This window comes from Periplaneta americana, chromosome 2 (genome assembly GCF_040183065.1).
Source record: "Periplaneta americana isolate PAMFEO1 chromosome 2, P.americana_PAMFEO1_priV1, whole genome shotgun sequence".
NCBI classification, from domain to species: domain Eukaryota; kingdom Metazoa; phylum Arthropoda; class Insecta; order Blattodea; family Blattidae; genus Periplaneta; species Periplaneta americana.
The window spans coordinates 89,042,812-89,067,619 of record NC_091118.1 but is presented as its reverse complement, the minus strand read 5'-3'; the positions used below and the strand labels follow the sequence as shown (position 1 = coordinate 89,067,619).

Genomic DNA, 24,808 nt, shown 5'->3' with positions numbered 1-24,808 from the left:
TATGATCTAGGATATCAGGCAACGTGGTCCAACAACATGTAACATCGCCTGTCTCCGAATTGTAGCGAAGATACCCGAAGGGAACTTTGCTTCAAGACAGTGGCCACTTTTTCTTTTGACAACTATACATCGCAAAATGCACGACTCCCCTGATAACTGCACAGGAACGAATTAGACTGCACTGCGGCATTTTTCTTGACGGGGCATTTCCTCGATATTAAGGGTCAGCTACGATATCTGCTTGGGAAGCAGACCAGCTTGCAGTTCTTCATTATTCCTTATATGCTGTGGTGTTGGTGATCATCATTGTTGAACGTGAAAGAGGATTGTTGAGTCCGAACCCTTTTGTGGTTTGGTAGTTCTACGACGTGTAGTCGTTTCCTTATACATGGAAATATGCATCTTTTCAAGGTTGGAGTCGTACATTTAGTAACCATCATTTGACCCAGTGTATGGGCAGTGTGGAATTATTTCACTATATTTTCACGTCATTTGCCCTACCAGCGTAGATATCGTTATTAGTTATTATTCTTATCTTACTGCTAATTATATAGTTTCTCTTTCAAAGAAACATGTACTGTATTTATTGCCTTAACCTGGTTTTTCTTAATACATTTTTCGGCCACCAGGCTATGTATTTGTGTGCTATCAGCACTAGATTTTCTGTTTAATACTTTTGGTTATATTCTGTGTACTCATTTTTCTTTGACCATTAGCGTGATTCAATTACTTTTGTCTTAATGATCATTTAATTTGTTGTTTATTCGCAGTAATAAGTTTTGTAAATTTATGGAAATTTGATTTGGTAATTTTGATTTATTATTGGTAAAATTTGTGCCAGCATCCGCGGTTATACAATGAATATGAGTAAATCTTTTTAGTTAAAGTAGTTAAGAGTTTTTTTGGAAGTTATTTTATTATTTTTGGGTGAAATCTTAATATTTATTATGACTTTATGTCGTTTGAGGCTATGAAATCTTTTGTTTTAAACTAGGATTAGATACCCTATTATTTTGGATATAAATTATTTTTAACTTGAGTAGTATTAGTTAAGATCTTGAAACTTAAAGAATTTGGCGGTATTTTAGTCTTTTTAGAGGAATCTGTCCCTTAATCGATAGTCCGCGTTGAACCTTACCAAGATTAATATATGTATACCGCCCTTATAATGAAAATCTTTTTAGGGTTAATGAAATTTTCTTAATTTAATTATGTAAATTATCTCAGGTCAAGGTGCAGTTTATGTTTTGGTGGAGATGGATTACATTTATATTTATTATTGGATTATTATTTGAAATTTTATTATGAAATTGGATTTAATTGTAATTTTTTATAGATTGTAATAGTGATTTTGGCTCTAAAATATGCACACATCGCCCGTCGCGATAAGTCGTAACATAGTGGTTGTACCGGAAGGTGTGGCTGGGATGTTCTATTTGTAAGATTTATAATTTGTTATTTAGTAATACTCTCTGTTCTGTTATTGTTTTCTATAATTTATTAAATTGTTAATATGATGGTGACTTTTCTTTATGAGATTGTTAGGAGCAACCAAATACCATATATGCTAATGATCCGTGTTTCCCTCTTGGGTTTTGTCCAGGCACACTGACATATCATGTTCATGCTATTGATTGCTTTTTTTTTTTTTTTTTTTTGTAAAATTGTTTGAGTTCTACTACCTAATAAAAGTCCAACAGTATGTATTTCCAGTATGTAAATCTATTATAATTGTCTTTATGCCTCATGTAAAGAGAAAATAAAATTAAAAATTCAAACAAACTTCCTTACCTCTTACTATCGAGCATCGTATGAACGGATCACCGGTTGAGCCCGACGCACACACGCAATTTGGCACGTGACTCACCACTCGGCATTCCGCATTGAATCCGCAGGTCCCAAAACAAGGGTCTTGACACGTCATGTTGATACAAGCCAGATGACTTGCGCAATCGCTATTGATGACGCATTCTGGTCCACAATTGGGCGGAGAGCCCTTGTAATCGGGTAGGCAAGAGCACACATATCTTCCTCCGACCTCCTGGCACATAGCGTTGGGTCCACACACTGAAGGTTGACAAGGGCTCATGGAAACAGCCTGTGCAGGAGCTAGGTGGTTGGAACGACAATCGGGCAGTAAGTCATGCGAGAATTAGTATGCAAGTTTAAAATTATTGTACTCAACAACAAACATGCAAGAACCAATAAGAACTTAGTCGAATAAGTCTCTCTCTGCTTGAGATGAACAGCTACAGATTTAACTACTTGACATCGAGCTCTCAAACAACTGCTACATACCACACCCCCTCCCTAGCGTAAGAGTGGCATTTGCAATTTGTATTTACATCTTCCGACCATCATTGCAAATGAGTGTACATCGGCACTAGTCCCTGTACTTCTCATTCCGAGAAAAGAACCGTTTCGAAAAGGAACAACAGGTCGGAACACCCTCTTCCGAAATAACAATCGGAGTTTCTGACGGAGAGTTCCTATGTCATGAGAACGGAGTACTGTACCTTCCTTCCAAGACTCTTGTCAGGAATGCTTAAGATACTTTCTCAGAGACCATAACTGTTCCAGCCAAAATTCTCCTTCATGACTCTGATTATCCGATAAACTTTATTTAGCTATACTGCTTGCTATTTATATAGCAATAAAACTCAGTAACATTTCAAATTGTAAAATGATTGCGTATATTAAACTGTAAAGTTATCAAGTTAGAACTATAGGGTGAACCGTAAGAAATGTCATTCATTTCTTTGAGATATTTCAAACCAAAAAGATGAATACAATTTTGCTCGTTTTTGCTTCCTTTTCGAGGTAAACATTCATTTAAATTAAACATTTCGTAGCGTGTTTTGGGAAAGCCGTTGATTGAATTCCCAATATGCACAGTCAATTTAAGAGAGCAGCGTATTATAATAATAATAAATGATTGAAAGAATTTTAGTTTTGTTCTTTAAATGTGTAGAAATTTGATCCGAACAAATGTAACATTGAAAAATTTCTTTGCAGAACGAAAACTTACTTAGTTTGAATCACATTTCTGCATATTTAAAGGACAAAACTAAAATTCTTTCAATCATTTATTATCATAATACACTGTTCTCTTAAATTGACAGACCATATTGGAAACTATTGGCTTTCACAAATCACGCTATGAAATGTTTCATATAAAGCAATTTTTATCTCTTAAAGGAAGCAAAACGAGCAAAATTGTATTAAACATTTTTGTTTGAAATCTCTCAAAGAATAGCTCCCTAAAATCAATGACATTAACTACAGTTCATCCTATATACACAATGAGGAAAAAATTGAAGACATTATTACAAAAACATTTTTAATGAAATTGATTTAAGAACACATTTTCTACTATTTCAAATGTTTATAGACTCCTAAAATGATCCATGTCAGGTGCAACAGTCACAAGGATAAAGACCAGTTGTACGGAAAAAGCTGACATGTGTTGTTCTATTTATTTTTATTTTTCTCCTGAAAAATGGCAATTTTGACAAGGGTTGTTTTTGTAACAATGTCTTCAATTACAAAAATGTGCAGGCTAAATTTATTGTATTGTGCCATATTTTTTTTTCTGGCATAACAGTGCAAACGTAGCCCAACTGACCTTAATGTAATGTACACTATCTACCAAAAAGTAATTGGGCACTGTTTTTTGCCCCTTTAGAACCTCGTGGTGCCACCTCTTGTTGCTATAACAGCAGCCACCCCGTCAGGCATGTTCTCCACTAGTTTGTGTAGGATATGCACCGGAATGCGTCGCCATTCCTCTTGCAATATGGCACTCAGTTGGACAATGGAAGTTGGCCGAATTTCCCGAAACTTCAATCGCCGGTCCAATTCGTCTCAAAGGTGCTCAATGGGATTGAGATCAGGACTCTGTGCAGGCCAGTCCAACCGGTGAACATTATTGTCTGCATACCATTGCATAGTAGCCACCGAAACATAGCATCTAGCACGTAAAATCCTGGGTGCCCAATTACTTTTGGTAGATATTGTATTTATATATTACAAATAAAATTATGAAACTTTAATAGAGATTAATAACACATAGTATTAACTTTTATTTAACAGAAGGAATGATTAAATAGTTGTAAAAATTACTGCACATAGGTCTACACCTGTCCGGAATAACTGACATGGTTTGAATTGCATTACGTTGTATCAGATGCTTGCTGTTATTTCGGAACTGTTCTTTGGAACTAATATTTTCTTGGAACCGGAACACTCTGGCAGGTCCGGGTACAGAACGACTTTTCCCACCACTTCCAGAAACTCTGCTGCACCACGGACTGCCTTTGAAGCCTGGTACACAAGAACACACTGTTTGCCCGCATGGAGACGGGCGGCATGGATCTCCTTGTGCTTTCGCTCGAATGTAATGCAATAATATAAATATAGGGTGATTCACAAGGATTTACCGCCACTTACGGAGCTTAATTCCGAAGACATTCTAAGCAAAAAGCGTCATATAAACATTTGTTCTAATCTCAATATTTTCAGAGTTACACTAATTTGAAGTTGTTAGTAAAATACCTTTTTTTCTTTAGTTTTAAAGGTAAAAGAGTATTAAAATGGAGAATGAACTATTCAGAAGTATTATTTATTTAATTGGCTAGTATTCTGAAGCTAAAAATGTGTTATCAATTGCTTTGTACAGATTTTGTTTTTCAATTTTTAACTAAAAATTACATTACTCTTATGCACTTATCACAAAAATTGTTACAAATCATACGACTTTAGCATCTTGATTCTTTACAGTTTAATTATGTATCCTAATGTATACTTTTGAAGAGTTGCGTGATTTGTAACAATTATGTGATAAATGCGTAAGAAAAATGTAATTTTGTAGTTAAAAATTGGGAAAAAAAATCTGTACGAAGCAACTATGGAATTAACAACATATTTTTAGCTTCAGAATAATACGTAGCCACCGGTAATTAAAGAAATGATACTCCTGAATAGTTCATTCTTTTCTTGTAATATATTTTTACCCTTAAAACTAAAGAATAACAGTATTTTACAAACAACTTCAGATTAATGTAGCTCTGAAAATGTTGAGACTGGGAAAATGTTTATATGACTTTTTTGCTCAGAATGTCGTCGGAAATAAGCTCCGTAAGTGACGGTAAATCCTCTTGAATCACCCACTATATAGTTATTTGTTTAGTATTACTAGCGTTATGTTTTTGGGTGTAACATGCTTCTCATAATGAAATGTTCTTTTAAGTGGTAGTGATACGCAACTGACAAATTAGTTGCCAGTTTATTGAGCAATGAAACTGCAGGTAGATTTACGAAATTGCAATTGATCTGTGGGTATCATTACCGATATAAATAACTCAAGTATTATGTAACACACAAGAATTTTGTCTGCAACTTGTAAACGTATCTCCCGTGAATCTTTGTTGCTATGTACTGTACAAATAGACACATGGTTCAGAAAGCTATAGTGTGCTCCAGTATCGTATGATTCCAGACATGGATCTTTGGATCTTCACATTTTATTCTGTAGTCTACATTTCTGCTTACTACGATATTCGAACCTATAACATAATATGTAATTACTTACATACTTACTTACTTACGGCTTTTAAGGAACCCGCAGATTCATTGCCTCCCTCACATACAGTAAGTCCGCCATCGGTCCCTATCTTGTGCAAGATTAATCAGTCTCTATCATCATATCTCAACTCCCTCAAATCCATTTTAATATTATCCTTCCATGTACGTCTCGGCCTCCTCAAATATATTTTTCCTCCGGCCTCCCAACTAACACTCTATATGCATTTCTGGTTTCGCCCATACTTTGTACGTGCTACATGCCCTGTCCATCTCAAACATCTAGATTTAATGTTCCTAATTATGTCAGCTGAATTATGTGTGCAGTTCTGCGTTGTGTAACTTTCTCCATTCTCCTGCAACTTCATCCCTTTTAATCCCAAATATTTTTCCTAAGAACTTTACTCTTATTCACCCTTAATCTCTGTTCCTCTCTCAAAGTGAGAGTCTAAGTTTCACAACCATACAGAACAACCTGTAATATAACTGTTTTATAAATTCTAACTTTCAGAGTTTTTGATAGCAGACTAGATGACTAAAGTTTCTCAACCGAATAATAACAGGAATTCCCATGTTTATTCTGCGTTTAATTTCTTCCTGAGTGTCATTTACATTTGTTACTGTTGCTCCAAGATATTTGAATTTTTCCACCTCTTTAAAGGATAAATTTCCAATTTTCATATCTTCATTTCGTACAATATTCTGGTCACGAGATAAAATCATATACTTGATCTTTTCGGAATTTACTTCCAAACCTATCTCTTTACTTGCTTCAAGTAAAATTCCCGTGTTTTCCCTAATCGTTTGTGGATTTTCTCCTAACATCCGCATAGACAGGTGATGTAACCAGTTCAATTCCAAACTCTCTCTGTTATCCTGAACTTTCCCAATGGCATATTCTAGAGCGAAGTTAAAAAGTAAAGTTGATAGTGCATCTCCTTGCTTTAGCCCGCAGTGAATTGGAAAAGCACTTGACAGAAACTGACCTATATGGACTCTGCTGTACGTTTCACTGAGACACATTTTAATAAATTGAACTAGTTTCTTCGGAACACCAACTTCTATAAGAATATTATGTAAACCAATTATAACTGGATAAACAGAATGTAGACTAATATATCTGCAAATTAAAAACTATCTGCATACAGCAACAGAGTGAACTTCATCGAAGCTCATCTGCAGTCTCTTCTGAATTATCTTCTGGAAACAGAAATTTTGGCTTCAACTTCTTCCGTTTCTGAACTTTATTCATCATATTTCTCTTCTCACTCAACTTTCTTTTTCTTTCTCCTATTTCGGTTTTCTCTGGCGTATCTGTTAAAGCGCTTGTCTTTCCTTTTTTAGGATTATGAGTTATTCTTTTCCTGGGAGGAGAATAATTTTGTCAGGGTTTGTCTCTTCATTTTTTATTTACTACATGGAATTTCCACTAAAGCTGAAACCCCTTAAAGGTCATTACTAAATACTATTTTTGATTACTCATCATAAGAGTAATTTATTGACAAAAATATTTAAAATCTAATGAGGTCCACCTGAAGACAGTTGTACCCACGTATACCGTCCCTAGGTACATCAGGAATCAGTAAAATATATCTCAGCAAGTTTTCAAGACTGAGGTACTGAAAACAAGCCAATAATCACATGAATTCGTAGCTAGAATAACAGGGTTTAAAATATAGATTTAAGTTTTTAATCGTGTATCTAAAGAATCAATTAAAAATAATTCATTAATTTGAACATTAGGGCTACTTATTTTTTACGTTCAAAAACAGATTTTTAAAATAAAATCTCTCCAGATCGCTTCAACAAAAAATAAATCATTCACAGAACAGCTGAATGATGAAATTAAAGTGGTCAACTGAGAAAACAAAAATTCCACCACATAACCTTGAAAATAAACGAAGTGTGCCCAGGTACAACTTGTTCCTAGGTACAACAGCTTCCCCTACCACCTCTTTTTCTGCTAACAACGCTATCTCTTCAGCAAATCTTATGCACTTTATTTTTCTTCCCTCCCCCCACTATCATCCCCCTCCCGTGTTCTTAAAACAGTTCTTCACTGAATCCTCCAAGTAGATGTTGAACAGGGTAGGTGATAAAGGACATTCTTGTCGTACTCCTCTTCCTATTTCACTGCCTTCAGACATTTCTTCTCCTATCCTCACTTTGACTCGTTGCTTCATATAAAGATTACTGAATAGCCTTCTCTCTTTCCAATCCACACCTATTTTCTTCAGGATTTCCATCAGTTTATCCAAATCCACTCTGTCAAACGCCATTTCTAGGTCCAAAAATACTATACACTCCTTTATTCTTCTCGAGGTATCTTTCGCTGATTGTTCGTAGCAGTCCAATTGCACCCATCGTATCTATTTCCCTTCCTGAAGCCAAATTGTTCTTCTTCCAACAGTCCTTTCATCTTGAAATATAAACGTCGATTCAGTATTCGCAGGAGAATCTTCGCCGAGTGCGATATCAGGCTGATAGTCCTGAACTCTTTATACTTCTTCACATTATTTTTCTTCGGTATTGGAATCAACACTGTCTCCGTAAAATCTTGAGGCCATTCCCCTTTCTCATATATTTCATTGCATAATGATAGAATTTCCTTCTTGTCTTCACCCAAGCATTTCACTAATTCAATGGGGATTCCATCAACTCCTGTTGCTTTCCCATTCTTCATTCCCTTAAGCGCTATTTCAATTTCTTCCCTTAAAATAGAAAATCCTTTTTCGTCTTTTAATATAGCTTCTTCTTCTTCTTCTGTAGCTAAGTCACCTGGACGATTTCTTGTCTTATATAACTCTTCTACATATTTCGTCCATCTGTTTAGTATTCCTTGTCTGTCTGTTATTTAATTTCCGATATCGTCCTCTATCAACCAAATGGATTTCCTGTTCACATTTGAGAGAGTCAGATGCGAAGAGGTATAAGTGCATTTAAGTTATTTCTGAGAAAATGTAGTTGAAAGTGCTTAAGATTTCGTAAATTTCGTGAAATTTTTATTTCAATTTTAGTGTGTGATGTGGTTAAAAGATGCATCTCTTTGCCACTAGAATTTTAAATGTTTTAGCTTGCCCTGGATGCACTTAACTCATGTTCTTGGAAATATCACTTGTACCCCTTTGCTTCTTACCCCCTCGTTAGTGAAGTCAAAAATTTTACTTCGCGGTACATTAAACCGTACCTTCCTTTTTTCTCTAGATCCTTTATTTCTTTACATTTCTCTTTCGTCCAATCTTCCTTCGTCATATCAGCTTCTTTTCTTAGTTCATTGTTTAGTTTCTTGTACTTTCTTCTGTGTTGATGTTTTACCATTTCTTTTTTCTTCCATCTTCTCCAACTTTTCTCTGTGGCCCAAGGTTCCTTATTCTCATACCTTCTCTGTATTCTATTGTTTCTTCTGCTATTATCTGTATACAACTTTTAGATGAGTCCAGTACTCATTACTATTCCCAGATATGGATTCTAACGAAGCGGCTTCCTCTTGAAAATGTGCTTCAAATTTCCTTCTTTCCTCTTCAGTTTTTCCATATTCATTTTCTTCGTCACCTATCTTTATCTTATCTTGTTCAGCAGGAAATGATCTGAGTTAATATCCGCTCCTGGTAAAGTCTTGCATTTTTTAAGCAATTTTGAAATATTTTCTGTATCAGTATATAGTCTATGTCTATCTGATACCTGCTTTATTATTATTATTATTATTATTATTATTATTATTATTATTATTATTATTCCTATTATCATAACCATCAAGGTACGTATCTTTGTGTTTGTGCACTCTGCATATTATTATGCTATAAGTTCACTACTCTATTTACAGGGCATCAATTCAGAAATTTTCAACTCGCATCACAAACAGACCACATCATACTAAACTCGTGGAGTTCGCAACGTGTTAATATATAAGTATACGAGAGTGAATACGTGAGTATATGAGTCGCAATGAATGAACATACTAGGCTCAACGAGGAGACCGAAAAAGAGGAAGTTAAGAGGGCCTTGATTTTGCCGACGGAGTATACCTTCTTGTCCAAAGGTTTAGAGATATGGAGGAAAAATGGAGTGTCAATATATGAGTAGACCAGTGTAATACATGAGGATACGAGTCTCAATGTGTGAGTGTATGAATACGAATGCATAAGTACATGAGCGCAAATCAGTGAGTATATGAGTGTAAATACATGGGAATACAAGTCTCAACGTGTAAGAGTACGGTAGTCTAATAGTGTGAATATAATATGAGTATACGAATCTCAATGTAAGAGTACACGAGTATGAATGCGTGATATACGAGCCTTAATATGTAAGCATAGAAGTATGAATGCATGAACATGAGTGTATATGCGTGAGTATCTGCGTGTACATGCGTAAGTATACGAGTGTCAATGTGTGAATATTCGAATACGAATACTCGAAACAGAATGTCAAAGAACAACAAAAGACATATTATCTTCCGAATATAAGAAATACACTAAGGACAAAGATTCATTAAGTCATAACCTCACGGCAATTCTAATAGGAAACGGAAAATTTGGTGTCTACTTTCACCGCTTCAAAATTGTAGAGAACCAAACTATGTGTGCAGAAGAGACATACAAATAGCGAACCATTATATTGTGGGAGTGCATGATCTTGAAGAAACAAATATACAAATTTCGTGGCAGTGTTGTGAAATCTAGTGAAAAAAAAACTCATAGTTCATTATTTAAAGATTTTTCAAAAGTTTGTCTGAAGTATAAATTTTAACGCGGTACAAAAGGTCACAGAATAAATTCAAAGGCCGCAGAAATTGTATACAGAGCTTTCATTTCAAAACTTCCCAGTCTAAATAACTAATTATTTAAATTTAAATCAATTTAAACAAAAAACACGTCAATTTAGATATTCAGGGGGAAATATAAAACTAGGCTTAATTGCATTTTAGATTTCACCCCCCACCTCGCAGCCATCTCCACTTTAAAATTTCATATGGCACCCATATATTTTTATACTTAAATATGAAAGACCATTCAATTGTTTATACACCTCATTCATTTGTTTTCCCATCTTTTGTTTCCTATCGTCGCCTGCAACCTGGATTGTTGTTATTGTTGATTAGAGCTGAAGAGAATAAAGCTACAAAAACTTATTAAGCATTTCATGTAATAGTGTTGTGTTTGTGTATTAAATTATTTTAAAATGGTGTATACCTTTCAAGAGAGAACAGAAATCATCCTTATTGATTAAATTTAGGAAATTACACAAAATAAGCTGTGTTTTCATCCTACAATCAATTGATAATAACAAAAATACAGGTTGCCTGGCGACGGTAGAAAACAAATCAATGAGGTGTATAAACAATTGAATGCTCTTCCATATTTAAGTGTAAAAATATAGAGGTGCCATTCGAAATTTCAAAGTGGGGGTCGCTGGGGGTGGAGGTTAAATCTAAAAGCCTGTTTCAGACTTCCCCTCAATATCTAAATTGACGTGTTTTTTGTTTAAATTGAATTCAATTTAAATAATTAGTTATTTAGACTGGAAAGTTTTGAAATGAAAGCCCTATAATATGTAATAATCAGTGAAAATGATTAACACAAATGCATGTAGTGTTAATACTTGTTATGGGGCATGCAGTAAATAATGTCTTATTAAAAAATTCATACATGAGGTACGAGTTTCAATGTGTGAGTATGTGAGTGTGAATACACGGATATATAAGTGTAAATGCGTGAGTATATGAGCTTCATTATGTAAGTACACGATTGTGAATACATGAGGATGAGTCTCAATGTATTATTATGTGAGCATGAATGCAATAGTATACGAGTCTCCCTGTGAATATACGAGTGTAAATGCATGATATATGAGGCTCAATGTGTGAACACGCGAGTGTGAATTCATAAGTGTACGAGTGTACATGTATGAATATATGAATATATATATATATATATATATATATATATATATATACACGACTGTTACTGTTAGCTTTCGAATGTTAATGTGCAAACATGTGAGTGTGAACGTATAAGCTTATGAGTGTGGACGTTTGGGTGAGTACTATCTGAATTCATTCATGTCCTTGGCTTGATTTTTCCGCCTTAAAATCTAATTTTATTGAATATTGTATGTCCAGATATCTCATCAAAACTAATTATCATACTTACGAAATGCAACTTTCATGGTCTTGGTCTTCAGTATTCTGAATAATCCTCTCTCGTCCGTAGCGTACTTTGTCACGTGGTAATAGCCGTCAGCAGTAACGAATCCGTACTCTCCAGTGATTATGCCGCTTTCATCTGTATAACAAACCGACAAGTATTTAACACCTACATTATTACATTGCTGCAGAAGTAATATACATGGCTATGATAGCAATATAATAAAGCAATGGCTGAATAAAATTACATTATGTTTTCATAGTACGTTTCTCACGTGTCAATTCTTACATTAAGTAACAACATTCGATAGAAACTATAATATAATGATACCAAACCTCGACAAAATTAATAACACAAATACACCTTTAAATATATAACATGACATAATAAGAAGTGATACATTTTCCTCTACAAAATTTTAAATTGTCGCCTGAAAAGGAAAAGAACACTAAAATATCTCTCACAGACGAAAGAAACGCATTTGTTCATCAAAATAGACCTTCTGACACCTATTTGACAGAAGTATGTACTAATAATTGAGCCGTTCAGAGCAGAAGTGATGTAAGTCAAAATTGGGTAATGAGGTTTAAAGTAAACATTCTGTAAAATGCAGCACAAAGTAGCAATTAATATTCAATTTATTTAAACTATTAGTAGTCAGTGGATAGCACGAAGAACATATCAATTGCTACTTTCCGCTGTATTTTACAGAATGTTTACTTTAACCCTCATTACCCATTTTTCACTTACACCACTTCAGTTCTGAACGGCTCAATTGTTCGCGTGAACAATAAAATTGTATTTCTAGGATGGACGTAAATACGGAATGGAAAAGTACGAGGCAGTTTACAAGGTGTGTTGGGAGATATTCAAGCTAAATGTTAGTGAAGACCACATAGAGCAAGCAATACACACTAGACAAAAGCAGAAGTCGCCCAATTCTAGTGAAATTTCTAAGCATGAGAACGAAGGAAGAAATTGTAAGTAAACTAAAAAAATTGAAGGGAACAAGGATTCGAAACCAGCGAGATCTTAATTATGAAACGAGAAGTAGAAGAAAATTATTGTTACCATTCCTAAAAGAGGCAAGAAAAAGAGGACAGTTTGTCATAATGAGCAATGGCAAAGTAAAAATAATGAGACTTGGGATACTGTGAAAGAAATTTTTAAAACTCCGAATTGTGGACAAGAAATCATTCGATAAGTGGAAAAGAAGTATCAGCAACAGCAAGAAATAAAGATGACCGAAATGGAACAGCTGAGTTAGAGTACATCGATCCAGATAAGCAACATAGAACAGAGAGAAATCCTTGTACGAAGAAATATGCAAGAATCATCATGTGGCAAGCAAGATCAAGGGTTAACAAACGAAACATAATTTTATTATGTCAAAGACAGAAATAATCACCAAGCATAGCGAGACTAGAACCAGCTGTTGTGAAAGTGCTAAACTGGAGGAAGGCACGTAACAAGGAGCCATAGACGAACTGAACAAAGAAAGGTTCAACAACCTGCATTATTCAAGAATCAGCAATAATGACGTGATTTCAAGAGAGAACGGTATGACGAAAAGAGTAGAAAAGTGGAAGGAAGACATGGAGAAACTAAAAAGGGAAATCAGGGAGGAAAGGGGAAGAGGTAATGGAGCAAATGAAGTAGCCCACATATGAAGACAGATGAGGAGGCGAGAAGTTCTTGCAGAAGTAGTCAAGAACGAATGAGAAATGAGGGAGAATAGGTTGTGAGAGCTTGTACAAATGAAAGCAAACGGACAATGAAGGGAAAGAATACAACCTTAGAAAATGGGAATTTTATAAGGATTTTTATGTGTTGCAGGCGGATGCAGTGTTACTAGAAGGTAATACTGTGTTTGAAATGTGTTTTAAATGTGTGCAAAAAGAATTTAATGCGAGTTGTAGTGTAATAAAGTAAATTGAATCTTCTTGTGACAAATGCAACGGAAAAGAATAGAAAAATGGACTGAAGTAGTAGGATTATATTAATTATATATATATATATATAATGTACAGGAGTAATTTAATAGTGTATAAAGTATGAAAAAGTGAGTGATTTACGTGTGGTAAAACAGATATAATGGACAGCTATAGAATAAAGACTGAACAAAGCGAACTGCAGAATGGTCTTAGAAAACAATTAGTTAACTCCACAGGATTATAATGAATTTGGAAGGAGGTTTAGAATTGGATTGTACAAACTTAAATGATGTGAGCAGGAAAATAATAGAATTTAGTATGTAGGATAGAAATTGTATGGTAGGATAATTAAAGAGTGTAGATGTAGGAACTGAGAAAAGTGAAAGGACGATAAAAATGATTATAGCCTCCTATAGGCAAAAGTAAACCTAACTTACAAGTATTTCTATTAAACTTAACTATTTTTCAACTTACTCTAAGTAATTACCGGTACAAGGCACCTTAATTGCATATCAACTTAATTACAAGTAACTTAATTACACATCAACTTAATTAATTACATGACGTAACTTAGATAATTATACTGCACCTACAATTAAATTTTCAGCCTAATCTTTTCAACCTTTTCTTAAATGTATTGATTTTGAGAGGACCATCCTGAAAGATTGCCGCTGGTAACCTGTTCCAATCTAATATTGTATGCAAAACAAAGGAAAATTTTGCCAGGTCTGTTTTTGTTTTCTATATTTAAACTTCATAATATGATCAGCCCTGCCTAAGTACGATGGTGTCACTAATCTAGCATTGATGTCGGTCCATGCTTTGTGTCCCATTTGTGCCTTAAACAATGCGCTAAGCCTGGCTTTTGGTCGTCTTCATTTGAGAAATTCCCACCCTTAATCTTTTATTTTCTCTTCTCCATGTCCCTTCCCCATTTTGACATATTTCGCTGCCCTGCGTTAGATATTTTATTATTATTATTATTATTATTATTATTATTATTATTATTATTATTATTATTATTATTATATAAAGAAATTTTCTGTAACTGATAACACAGGTTTCCTCAACCAAAAGATATCTTCTTTCTCCAGTTCTCTGATCTAGTCAGTATTCATCTGTGAGGTTTCTTTATTGCATAATCTTCATCTTCGAAAAACGAAAATTAAATGTTATGAATCCAAATTTGATAGATACAAAAATGAACCTAAAAAATTCTGGCAAGTTATAAATGAAGCTACAGATGCAAATGTACAAAATAAACAGCCAATCAAGGAATTAAAAAACGATAAGGGTGAAATATTAAATTGCAGAAAAGAGATTGCAAACGAATTTAATAATTATTTTTCAGAGATAGGACACAAAGTTACTTCTGACATTAATAAGTCAAATTTTAACTCTTCTCTACAAGATGAACATTTAGCTTCCTCCATATTTCTTTTCCTTGTAACTGAAGACGAAATTATTATTTTGGTTAAGAAATTAAAAAATAATGTTGCTCCTGGTATAGATGGAATTAAGAATAATACTTTCAAAATTATTATCAAATATATATTAAAACCCATGGTTCATATTTTTAACTTATGTTTTGTGCAAGGTATATTCCCAGACGTTTTGAAATGTGCCATAGTAATTCCAATATACAAATCTGGAGATAAAAATAATTTAAATAACTATAGACCTATATCTTTACTTCCAACATTTTCCTAATTGCTTGAAAAATGTTTAAAGAATAGATTAATAAATTATTTAGAAAAACATAAAATCCTCTCTAAAAATTAGTTTGGTTTCCGCAATAATATTTCTACTGATGATGCTCTTATTAATGTTACTGGAAAAACTATCAATGAACTAGATATCGGAAACAAATGTTTGGGTATTTTCTTGGATCTACGGAAAGCTTTTGACACTATCAATCATAATTTACTTTTGGACAAACTACATACTATTGGAATTAGAGGTATAGTTTTAAAATTATTCCAATCATATTTTAGTAACAGAAGGCAAATGACCAAAATTGAAGATCAATTTAGTGAATACAAATATATTGATATAGGTGTACCGCAAGGAACAATTTTGGGACCTATTTTATTTCTAATATATGTTAATGATCTGCTAAATATAAATTTAGAAAAATTTAATGGATCTATATATTCATATGCGGATGATACAGTAGTTATTTTCAGTGGTTTTTCTTGGCAGGAAGCATATGGAAATGCTAATATAGGTGCTAACATTGTTAAAAAATGGCTTAATTCCAACTTCCTTTCTTTAAATATATCTAAATCAACTTTAGTTCCTTTTTCGTTAACAGCTGCCAGTGTTCAAAATTTAAAATTTAGCGATGAATATAGACAAATAATACACAGTGAAAATTGTTTAGATCCCAAAAGTTGTAAATGTCCACCATTGAAATAAGACACGTATGTCAAATATCTGGGTATCATTATTGATCAGAATTTAAAATGGCCTCATCACATTACTTATCTTTGTAAGAGGCTTCGTAAAACAATTTATAAATTCGTTAATCTTCGATGCTACTTACCCATTAGAGTTCTACGAAATGTTTATTTGGCCATTATTCAGTCTATCATTCAATATGGTATAATTGTTTGGGGGTGGAAGTACAAAAATTAATCTTAGTCCGTTAAATTTTCTACAAAAACGAATAATTAAAATTTGTTTGAAGAAACGTTTCGATTATCAAACTAAATTAATTTATTCTGAATTTAATGTATTTAATATTGAACAAATTTATAAGTATACGCTGTTAAAATTTTATCATAAAAATCGTAATAAGTTTGTATTACAGACACACAATTATGACACAAGACGAAATATTAATTCAACATTAGTAGAACCTAAATGTCTCACATCTGCTGGTCTAAAGCATAGCATTAATTTTGGCCCTCGGTTGTACAATGCTTTAACTAAATTACACCCAGAACTTCTAACATGTAACCCACTATCATATAACAAGAAAATTAGAAACGTGTTAATATCTTCAATTTGATTAAATAAATTTATAGCCTATGTGTATGAATTAATCAACCTATTTTATATTTGTATTCTATAATTTTGAAATATATATTAGTCCTACTTTTCACATGCGATATTATTCTTCTCTAGTGTTAATATTATATTATATAATTCCATTGCCGCTGTAATTGTATTTTAGTTCCTATTTTATTTTACGTATTTATTTTTATTATTATTATTATTATTATTATTATTATTATTTTATTTTAATATTATATCTGAACTGCGACCGAGCACGAGCGCTGGTCATTCGGTCTCAAATTGTGTTAATACTACTGTATCTTCTTTTTATATTGCTTGTATTATTTTATTTCTATTTCTCTTGTTTGTTTTGTAATTATATTCTTTATTCTATATATTTAAATTTAAATAAATATAAATAAATAAATTTCTTCTTCCCATGTGGGTTGTCATCTACCTCTCTTTCTTTTATCCCTCTGGTTTCCAAATTACGCCGTCTCTATTTAATCTGTTTTCTCTTCTCATAATATACCGTATCATCTTAGCTGCATTTCTTCTATTATTTAACAATATCTTTTACAACATCCATTTTTCCTTTTATCGTAGTATTTTCCCCCCTTCTTGAAATTTTTGCAAAAAATTATTATTATTATTATTATTATTATTATTATTGTTATTATTATTATTATTGTTATTATTATTATTATTATTATTATTATTATTATTATTATTATTATTATTATTATTATTATATAAAACACAATGTGACAGAACAGAGAGCGTTGTGTTCTGTAATACAGTGTTTAGAGAAGCCACTTCGCTTGAGATGAGCAACAGTTATTTTTTTTTTGTCTTGCTCGCCTTTATTTCCGAAACTTCTACTCGTCCTCCATAGTCTAGTACCTAATTATCATGCTGGCCGTTGGATCCGTAGTCTGCGACTTTATCCCAGCATAGGGTTATAGATGTTGAAGATCTGTATAGTCTTGAGCATGGTTTCTTCCGGAAGGAAATTAAAGATGAGAAACCAGGGTAGTAAATATATGGACTGTAAAAAAAAACCCTGTCCTTGAAATGGAACTTCATGCAAAATTCGTCTGCCATTTCTCACCCATGTTGAATTTAGACGCTGAATAATATCTGCAGTTGGAAGCGTATTGTCAATGATCGTGGCATTTGTGTGGGTACAGAAGATCGCGCGGCGTCTGGCGGACACCATTTCCTTTTCGGGCAATTTACATTCCATTAAATTGTCATACATTATTGAAATTAATTTCTAGAATTTTTAGAGACTGCATATCAATTATTTAATTTGTCATACTGATGAAAAGTAATTAATTAATTAATTAGGTAATAATGAACACTTAACACTACCGCTATGTGAAGATAATGGAATTGAACAGAGGTTGAACTAACTTCAATCGAACAGTTTTCTTTGTACGTAATGTTAAAATAATGCAGGTTACGGATCAGTTTTTATTTCGTAGGATCTGCCAATAAGTCATTATAAAAAACCTTCTCATGGATAATTAAAAGTGATCGAGTTTTGTTACTGCATTATCTCAAATTTAAACTTATGATCGCTCATTTTATGTTGTTTTTATTCCTCTAAACTACAGATTACGATACCACACATAAACATGGATTACATCAAAAATACTTTTGTAATACTCTGTACCAGCCCTGTGCATAAAGGGGAAGGAAAAAACAAAGGAGATACCCCGCCTATGTCCTTTCTGCTTCACCAATTCAGAAACGAATACATAGTAAAGCACTGTGCATCAGTGGTGGATTTTAGGCGACCAGTGAGAGCCGAAAGTTATGATGCATACCTTATACAATCCGTCAGTCAGCAATGTTTGTCTTCAGGTCTACTCGTATCGATCCGATACATAACTGTCTCTGCCGGGAATGTGGAGTGGGGAGTTAAGGGTTAGTCTGCAGTACTTCAATGGAGGTGTTTAAGCCCAGGCCTGCTCTGTGCCGTGGTTTTCCTAAGGCGCTAAAACAAATGTCGGGATGAGCCCTAAAAGAAATGGGCCACGGACCTACATTCCCTTCCCCATCAAGATTACGGCATTTTTTCAAATATTTAATAATAATCACTTCTCAACTAGTGCCTTCTCACCAATCACGTCCTGAGTCACCACAGAGCCAATTGGCTGGTCTCTACGTTGGGGCAAGACATTAGGACTCAAGTCATAATTCAATAGACTCCTCACCTCAGAGCCAATTGGCTAGTCTCTTAAATTGAGACAACTCATCCTGCCTTAGGTATTTCCGCGGTTCTTCCCTATAAAGTTCCCGATATAGATGCCCTGGCTCAGTTTCCATATATTACCATATGAACGAGGTTACGTTTCCATGCCTTGCCCTAGCCATCGAACATCACACCTGTTATAGTAGCCACGTTCAATTAGTAGGCTAGCGGTGTCAAAGAGGACGGAAGCTTTGTAGTTTCAATAATTTTAATTATGTCGCGCTGTCCATTGTCGTTGTCAAGTCTTTTGAAGGCCGCTCCAATACTCCACGCGGAGTGTATAAACCAGAGTTGCAAATTTTAGCAGTGTGTCTTGTTCTAGTTCACAGTGAAAATTAATTATATTACAGTTCAGTGTATAATAAAAATGTGGAGGCCGTGGGAAGCGAGTGAAGTGTCGGAACCGATACCCATGAACGTCAATAACGACGATGGTAATAATAATAATAATAATAATAATAATAATAATAATAATAATAATAATAATATATCAGAGTTAAATAACAATTCAAATTCAAAAGCTAGACCAAAATTATGTAAGCAGTGTCAAACGTTTGTGTGCAATGCTCACGCGTATGTTCTGAAAAACAATTTAGGTCAAGGAAAAATTTCGGATACATCTAAAATTCTTAAATTAAATAGAAATACTGTAAGTAAAACTGTAAAAAAGGGACCTAAGACACCTAAAAAGCGTGGACACAAAGTCACAAAATTTAATAAAGTAGATGGTTTTACGTGTGATTACATTCGCCGTGAAATATATAGTTCTTACAATAAGAGCCAATTCTTAACAATAAAAGAATTATTACAAAAAGTCAAACTTTCCGGTTTTCCTTATGGAGAAACAACCTTAAGAGAATTGGTTAAAAAACTTGGGTTTCGTTTTCGTATCCTGAAAAGGAAACAAGCTATTATGGAATCCGCAAGAATTGTGGCATGACGTTATAATTATTTGCAACGCCTAAATAAACTGCGGTCTGAAGGATCCCAAATTGTATTTCTTGATGAAACATGGTACGATACGCACGATGTTGTTCGGAAAGGATGGTATGATGGCACATGCAATTGTATTTTGAAATCTCCATCTTCAAGAGGGAAGCGTATCATGGTGCTTCATGCTGGGGGAAGAGAGGGATGGGTTCCCAATTGTCTTTATTTATCTGCAAGAAACATATAAGATTCTAAAGCGGATAGTTACGATGAAATGACAGGTGAAGTTTTCGAAAATTGGTTCAAAACTAGATTACTCCATAATTTACCAAGAGACAAAAAATGTGTTATTATTATGGATAATGCGAGTTATCACTCCAGGCAAGCTATCAAATTTCCCACTCTTAGATCATCTGTAAAAGACATCATAAATTTTACGCAATATCACAAATTTCCAGTGCCTCATCCCATTCCTATTAAAGCAGCCATGATGCAAACAATTAGGAAAGCCAATATTAATAAAACATACATAGTGGACGAATTAGCTACCTCTTATGGACATGAAGTTCTTCGTCTCACCCTTTATCATTGTGTTCTTAACCCGATAGAGCTAGTATGGGCTCGCCTTAAGTCACATGTGAGGAAAAACAATACAACTCCAACCCTCAGTGCTAGTGTGTGTGAGCATTTAAGAGAAGGAGTTGAAAACATAAATTCTAACCTCTGGTCGTTCTGTGTTGACCACACAATCAAGGTCGGAGAACGGTACTGGATACAAGACACAACAGGAGATGGGGAACGTTTCATTGTGGATTTAAGAGAAAGTGACACGGATGATGAATAGATATTAAAAAGTAAGTACGCCTATTTTAATTAATTATTTACATTTAAAATAAAATTTCATAATTTTACTTATATTACTTTATTTTATTATTCACTTATTCTATTTAATTATTTCTTTAAATAATTAATTTAAAATAAATAATCTAAATAATATAAATAATCTTCAAATTAACTCATGCTTTGAGCAATTAAGCCTAGCCCATATCCATGTTATATTAATATATAGCAGCAACAAACAAGACGTGACAACGTCGCATTTTCATTTTATTATCGGTGCATGCAATAAAGACCTACAAATCTTAAAAGGAATGCCGCTGCCCAATAATTAAACGAGGCAACTATACACGAGCGAGTTTACTCGACTCCACTCGCACTGCGAAAGGACGAAGTACCTTCCAATGTGCAGACTTACACCTTCCGCCATATTTTTCCCCTTCCTGCAGTCAGGTTTTCGAGCGCATCCCCCCTCCCTCGTATGTGGTACCTAAAAGGTTACGTCCATTTTCGACTTTTCCCCTTCAACATTTTCTAGAGCTTCTTAAGTGGAGCAGCGAAACCCGGAGTGAAACAAGTGGCCAATAAGCTAGGAGCTCATATATTCAGTTTCTCAGCCCCGAACTCCCTTTGCTAGGACGTATTTTCGCGTACCTTTTAAATTTCTCCTCCCATTTCCCCTCCCTTTCGATTCCATTCTGTACAATCCTTCGTTAAAGGCATTAGCTTTAGAGTGATTTATGCCTAACGAATTTGTGTCACGTCGTTCAAATATCATTAATATTGTATAAATACATAAAATTTATCACATATTCTCGAATTAAATGATGATAATACACATTGGCTACTTCATAGTAGTCGTGTAATATTCAATGAGGTAAGCGAGACCTCATATATAATGAATATGTGATGTATTAACTGTTAGCAGTTATCACAAACTGAGGTTGAATATGGCCATAAAGTCATTTAAATATGCGCTCCTGTATGTATGACTTACATTGGCTAAAGTGCAGGTAGTAAGGCCGTAAAACATTACAACGAGAAGAGTTCGGCCGGCACCCTGGATCGTGTCCCGGTATAGCTCAGTTGGAAAGAGCACTCAGCGCGCAGAGCTGAGAGGTCCCGGGTTCGATTCCCGGTGCCGGAACGAATTTTTCTCGAATTAAATTATGATAATACATAAAATTGTTTACAACACGACAAATGAGCAATATTTTACACTTTCATGCTTGTTTCTATAAAACTACTGACACAAGATGTTATATAAAGTACATTTATATGATATTTACATAATCAGACATTGTTTGAATTACGTAGATCTTCCAAAATTTTGTTTTTAGTGTATTAAACTCATATGAGCATTTGATTAATTTAAACTTTTTGAACATCATATGCAATTTCTTTTCTACTTCCCTTATATAAAAGAAGAACTTTAAAGCATACACTATGCCATTATTTTTATACAAACACAAACGAAAATAGAGATTTTGCTTAACTCATCTATTGTATTGTAAAATGTTCATGTATTTCTGCGACATTAGGCCTTACTGACATCTCAATGGCATGATAAGCATTCGTTCTAAAGTCACACTATACTAATACCCAATTTGCACATGTCAATCTACATGGATCTTAACGAAGTCGCTTTCGCAAGTACAGAATGATTATTTAGTCCTGACAGCTCGCCGACGCGAAAGAGGGGACGTAGGCCTAATAGGAGTGTAGTGGGGAGAGCTCCGGAGTAGAGATAAGGGCGAGCGGTCAGTAAGGAAATGCGCTACAGCTTATCTGTATTTGAAACATACCGCTCTACAGCAAGTGTGACATCCAATCGCTCTGAATGCAAGCGACTGACTTACCCGAACACCCCTTGACGTAACTTAATGGACTCGCCTGATCCAGGCGCACATTGTGGGCGACTGTCAGGACTAAATATTCGTACTGTATCTTTGGTTACGAAAAGAAAATGTTGATAGCTGTTCTCCAGTGCTTAGTGATTCTTCTTACAGTACAATTCGCACAGCCCCAACATTAACATAATAATTTTTAGTAGGTTATTTTACGATGCTTTATCAACATCTTAGATTATATCGCGTCTGAATGGGATAAAGATGATAATACCGGTGAAATGAGTCCGGGGACCAGCACCGATAGGTACCCATCATTTGCTCATATTGGGTTGACGGAAAATCCCGGAAAAAACCTCAACCAGGTAACTTGCCCCGACCGGGAATCGAACCTGGTTTCGTGGTCAGACGCGCTAACCGTTACTTCACAGATGTGGACTTAACATCATAATATGGCCACACCGACTGAGATTTATCTCTCATACTGATGCTACCTTCATTGAATTGAATCTATTTTACAAATCTACGGCCAGTTCCAAAAGGAATCGAATCAGAACTTAAAGTTCTGAGATAATTGCGTTTTAAAGTTTCATGTTGCCGTGAGAAATCCAATTAAAATCACTCTAACTGGAACTTATAGTATTATATTAAACATCATTAACATAAATTGGAGTAATTTCAATGATTCTTCGATTTTTCACAGCAACATAAAACTTTAAAATTCAGTTTTCTCAAAAGTTCAAATTTTGAATTGTTTCCCTTTTGAACTGGCCTTTCCTTTCGACATGTATTCGCTAATCGCTATCTTTTAGTTACACATTCTGAATTGAACATTAAAATATGTTTTGTTATAAGTTACAAGAAAATGAAACCCTATGACTATGGCGACATAGAGACGCATTCAAATAACAATAAACACTCGTGTAAAATTGTAAGAATATTTCATAACTCAATCGTCAAAAAGTAAATTGTAAATTTCTATCTAAAAACTTTTGAATCAAGCAAATATTTTACGCAATATTTAATTGTACCTCTATACTTCAAGTTTCTTTGCATCTCAGCTCACCATGTTTGCTTCTGATATTAGAGATTCTTCTTTAATGGTACAGAAGCAAATGTAATAACCTTTTTTCTCATAACGATGCTGGTATCCAGATATAATGAATCCAAACTCGTAAGGACGGTTTTCATCTGTATAGCCATCATTGTTTTTCTGTCCCAATGCTTGCACCAATCCAATAAGCAGTGTCAACTGTAAAGAAAAAAAAGAAAAAATTCAAAATTGCAAGAAATTAACAGTAATATGAGTTTAGTAGACCTGGTTGGCGAGTTGGTATAGCGCTGGCCTTCTATGGCCAAGGTTGCGGGTTCGATCCCGGACCAGGTCGATGGCATTTAAGTGTGCTTAAATGCGACAGACTTATGTCAGTAGATTTACTGGCATGTAAAAGTACTCCTGTGGGAAAAAAATTCGGCACATCCGGCGACGCTGATATAACCTCTGCAGTTGCGAGCGTCGTTAAATAAAACATAGCATTTAAAAATTTAATAGGCCCTATGAGTTGAAGTGTAAGAACACTAAGGACGACAGAAAGAGAAACCGAATTGGATCACGCAATGCAGGAAGTGAAATTTGACGTTATAGCCCTATGTGAAGTGAGAAAAGAGGGAGAAGCAATAATAGAAAAATCTAATGGAAATGTCTTAAGCTACATTGGTCAAACAAAAGGTCAGAAGGGAGTGGGATTTCTAATAAATAAAAGGCTTAAAAACTGCATAGAACAAATTAGAGGAGTTAGTGAAAGAATAGCGGTCCTGTCGTTAAATGTGAACAAACAAAAATTTGCAATAATCGAAGTGTATGCACGAACAGAAGCTAGCACAGAAGAGGAACTTGAACAATTCTACAATGAACTGGACAAAACAGTGAACTCTTATAGAACGCAAAGGACATTAGTCATTGGCGATTTTAACAGCAAAATAGGCACAAAGAACCATGTCGAAGAAGAAGCGATCGGTCCTCATGGCTATGGACAAAGGAATGGGAGAGGGGAAAGATTGATTCAATTCGCACAGGAGCACGAGCTGAAGATAAGCAATTCATTCTATAGGAAAAGCACAGCTTCCAAATGGACCTGGCAGGCTCCGAACGGGAAAACTAGAAACGAGATTGATTTCATCCTAAGCAATAGCCTCACAGATATTCGAGACGTGCAAGTGCTGAACGGGTTGAAGTTCGATACGGACCATAGACACCTTCGTGCTTACATTAGG

At 34.4% G+C, this 24,808-nt stretch overlaps 1 protein-coding gene and 1 non-coding gene across 4 annotated transcripts in view; one reads left to right on the top strand and one right to left on the bottom strand.

The window, feature by feature from the left end:
• The window catches only part of LOC138694406 (uncharacterized), a 160,122-nt gene that overhangs the window by 17,881 nt on the left and 117,433 nt on the right, over positions 1-24,808 (bottom strand). For 2 of the 3 annotated variants that reach the window (XM_069818098.1, XM_069818100.1), the window contains exons 2-4: positions 23,660-23,786; positions 11,733-11,864; positions 1,792-2,109 (exon numbers count right to left, since the gene is read on the bottom strand). In XM_069818098.1, coding sequence (XP_069674199.1) covers positions 1,792-2,109; positions 11,733-11,864; positions 23,660-23,786 — 577 coding nt within the window. Of the gene's footprint in view, positions 1-1,791; positions 2,110-11,732; positions 11,865-23,565; positions 23,787-24,808 lie in introns of all 3 variants that reach the window. The other variant, XM_069818099.1, reaches the window with a different exon arrangement.
• TRNAC-GCA (transfer RNA cysteine (anticodon GCA)) lies at positions 21,758-21,834 on the top strand. The gene has a single exon. It is a non-coding gene; the product is annotated as a tRNA-Cys (tRNA).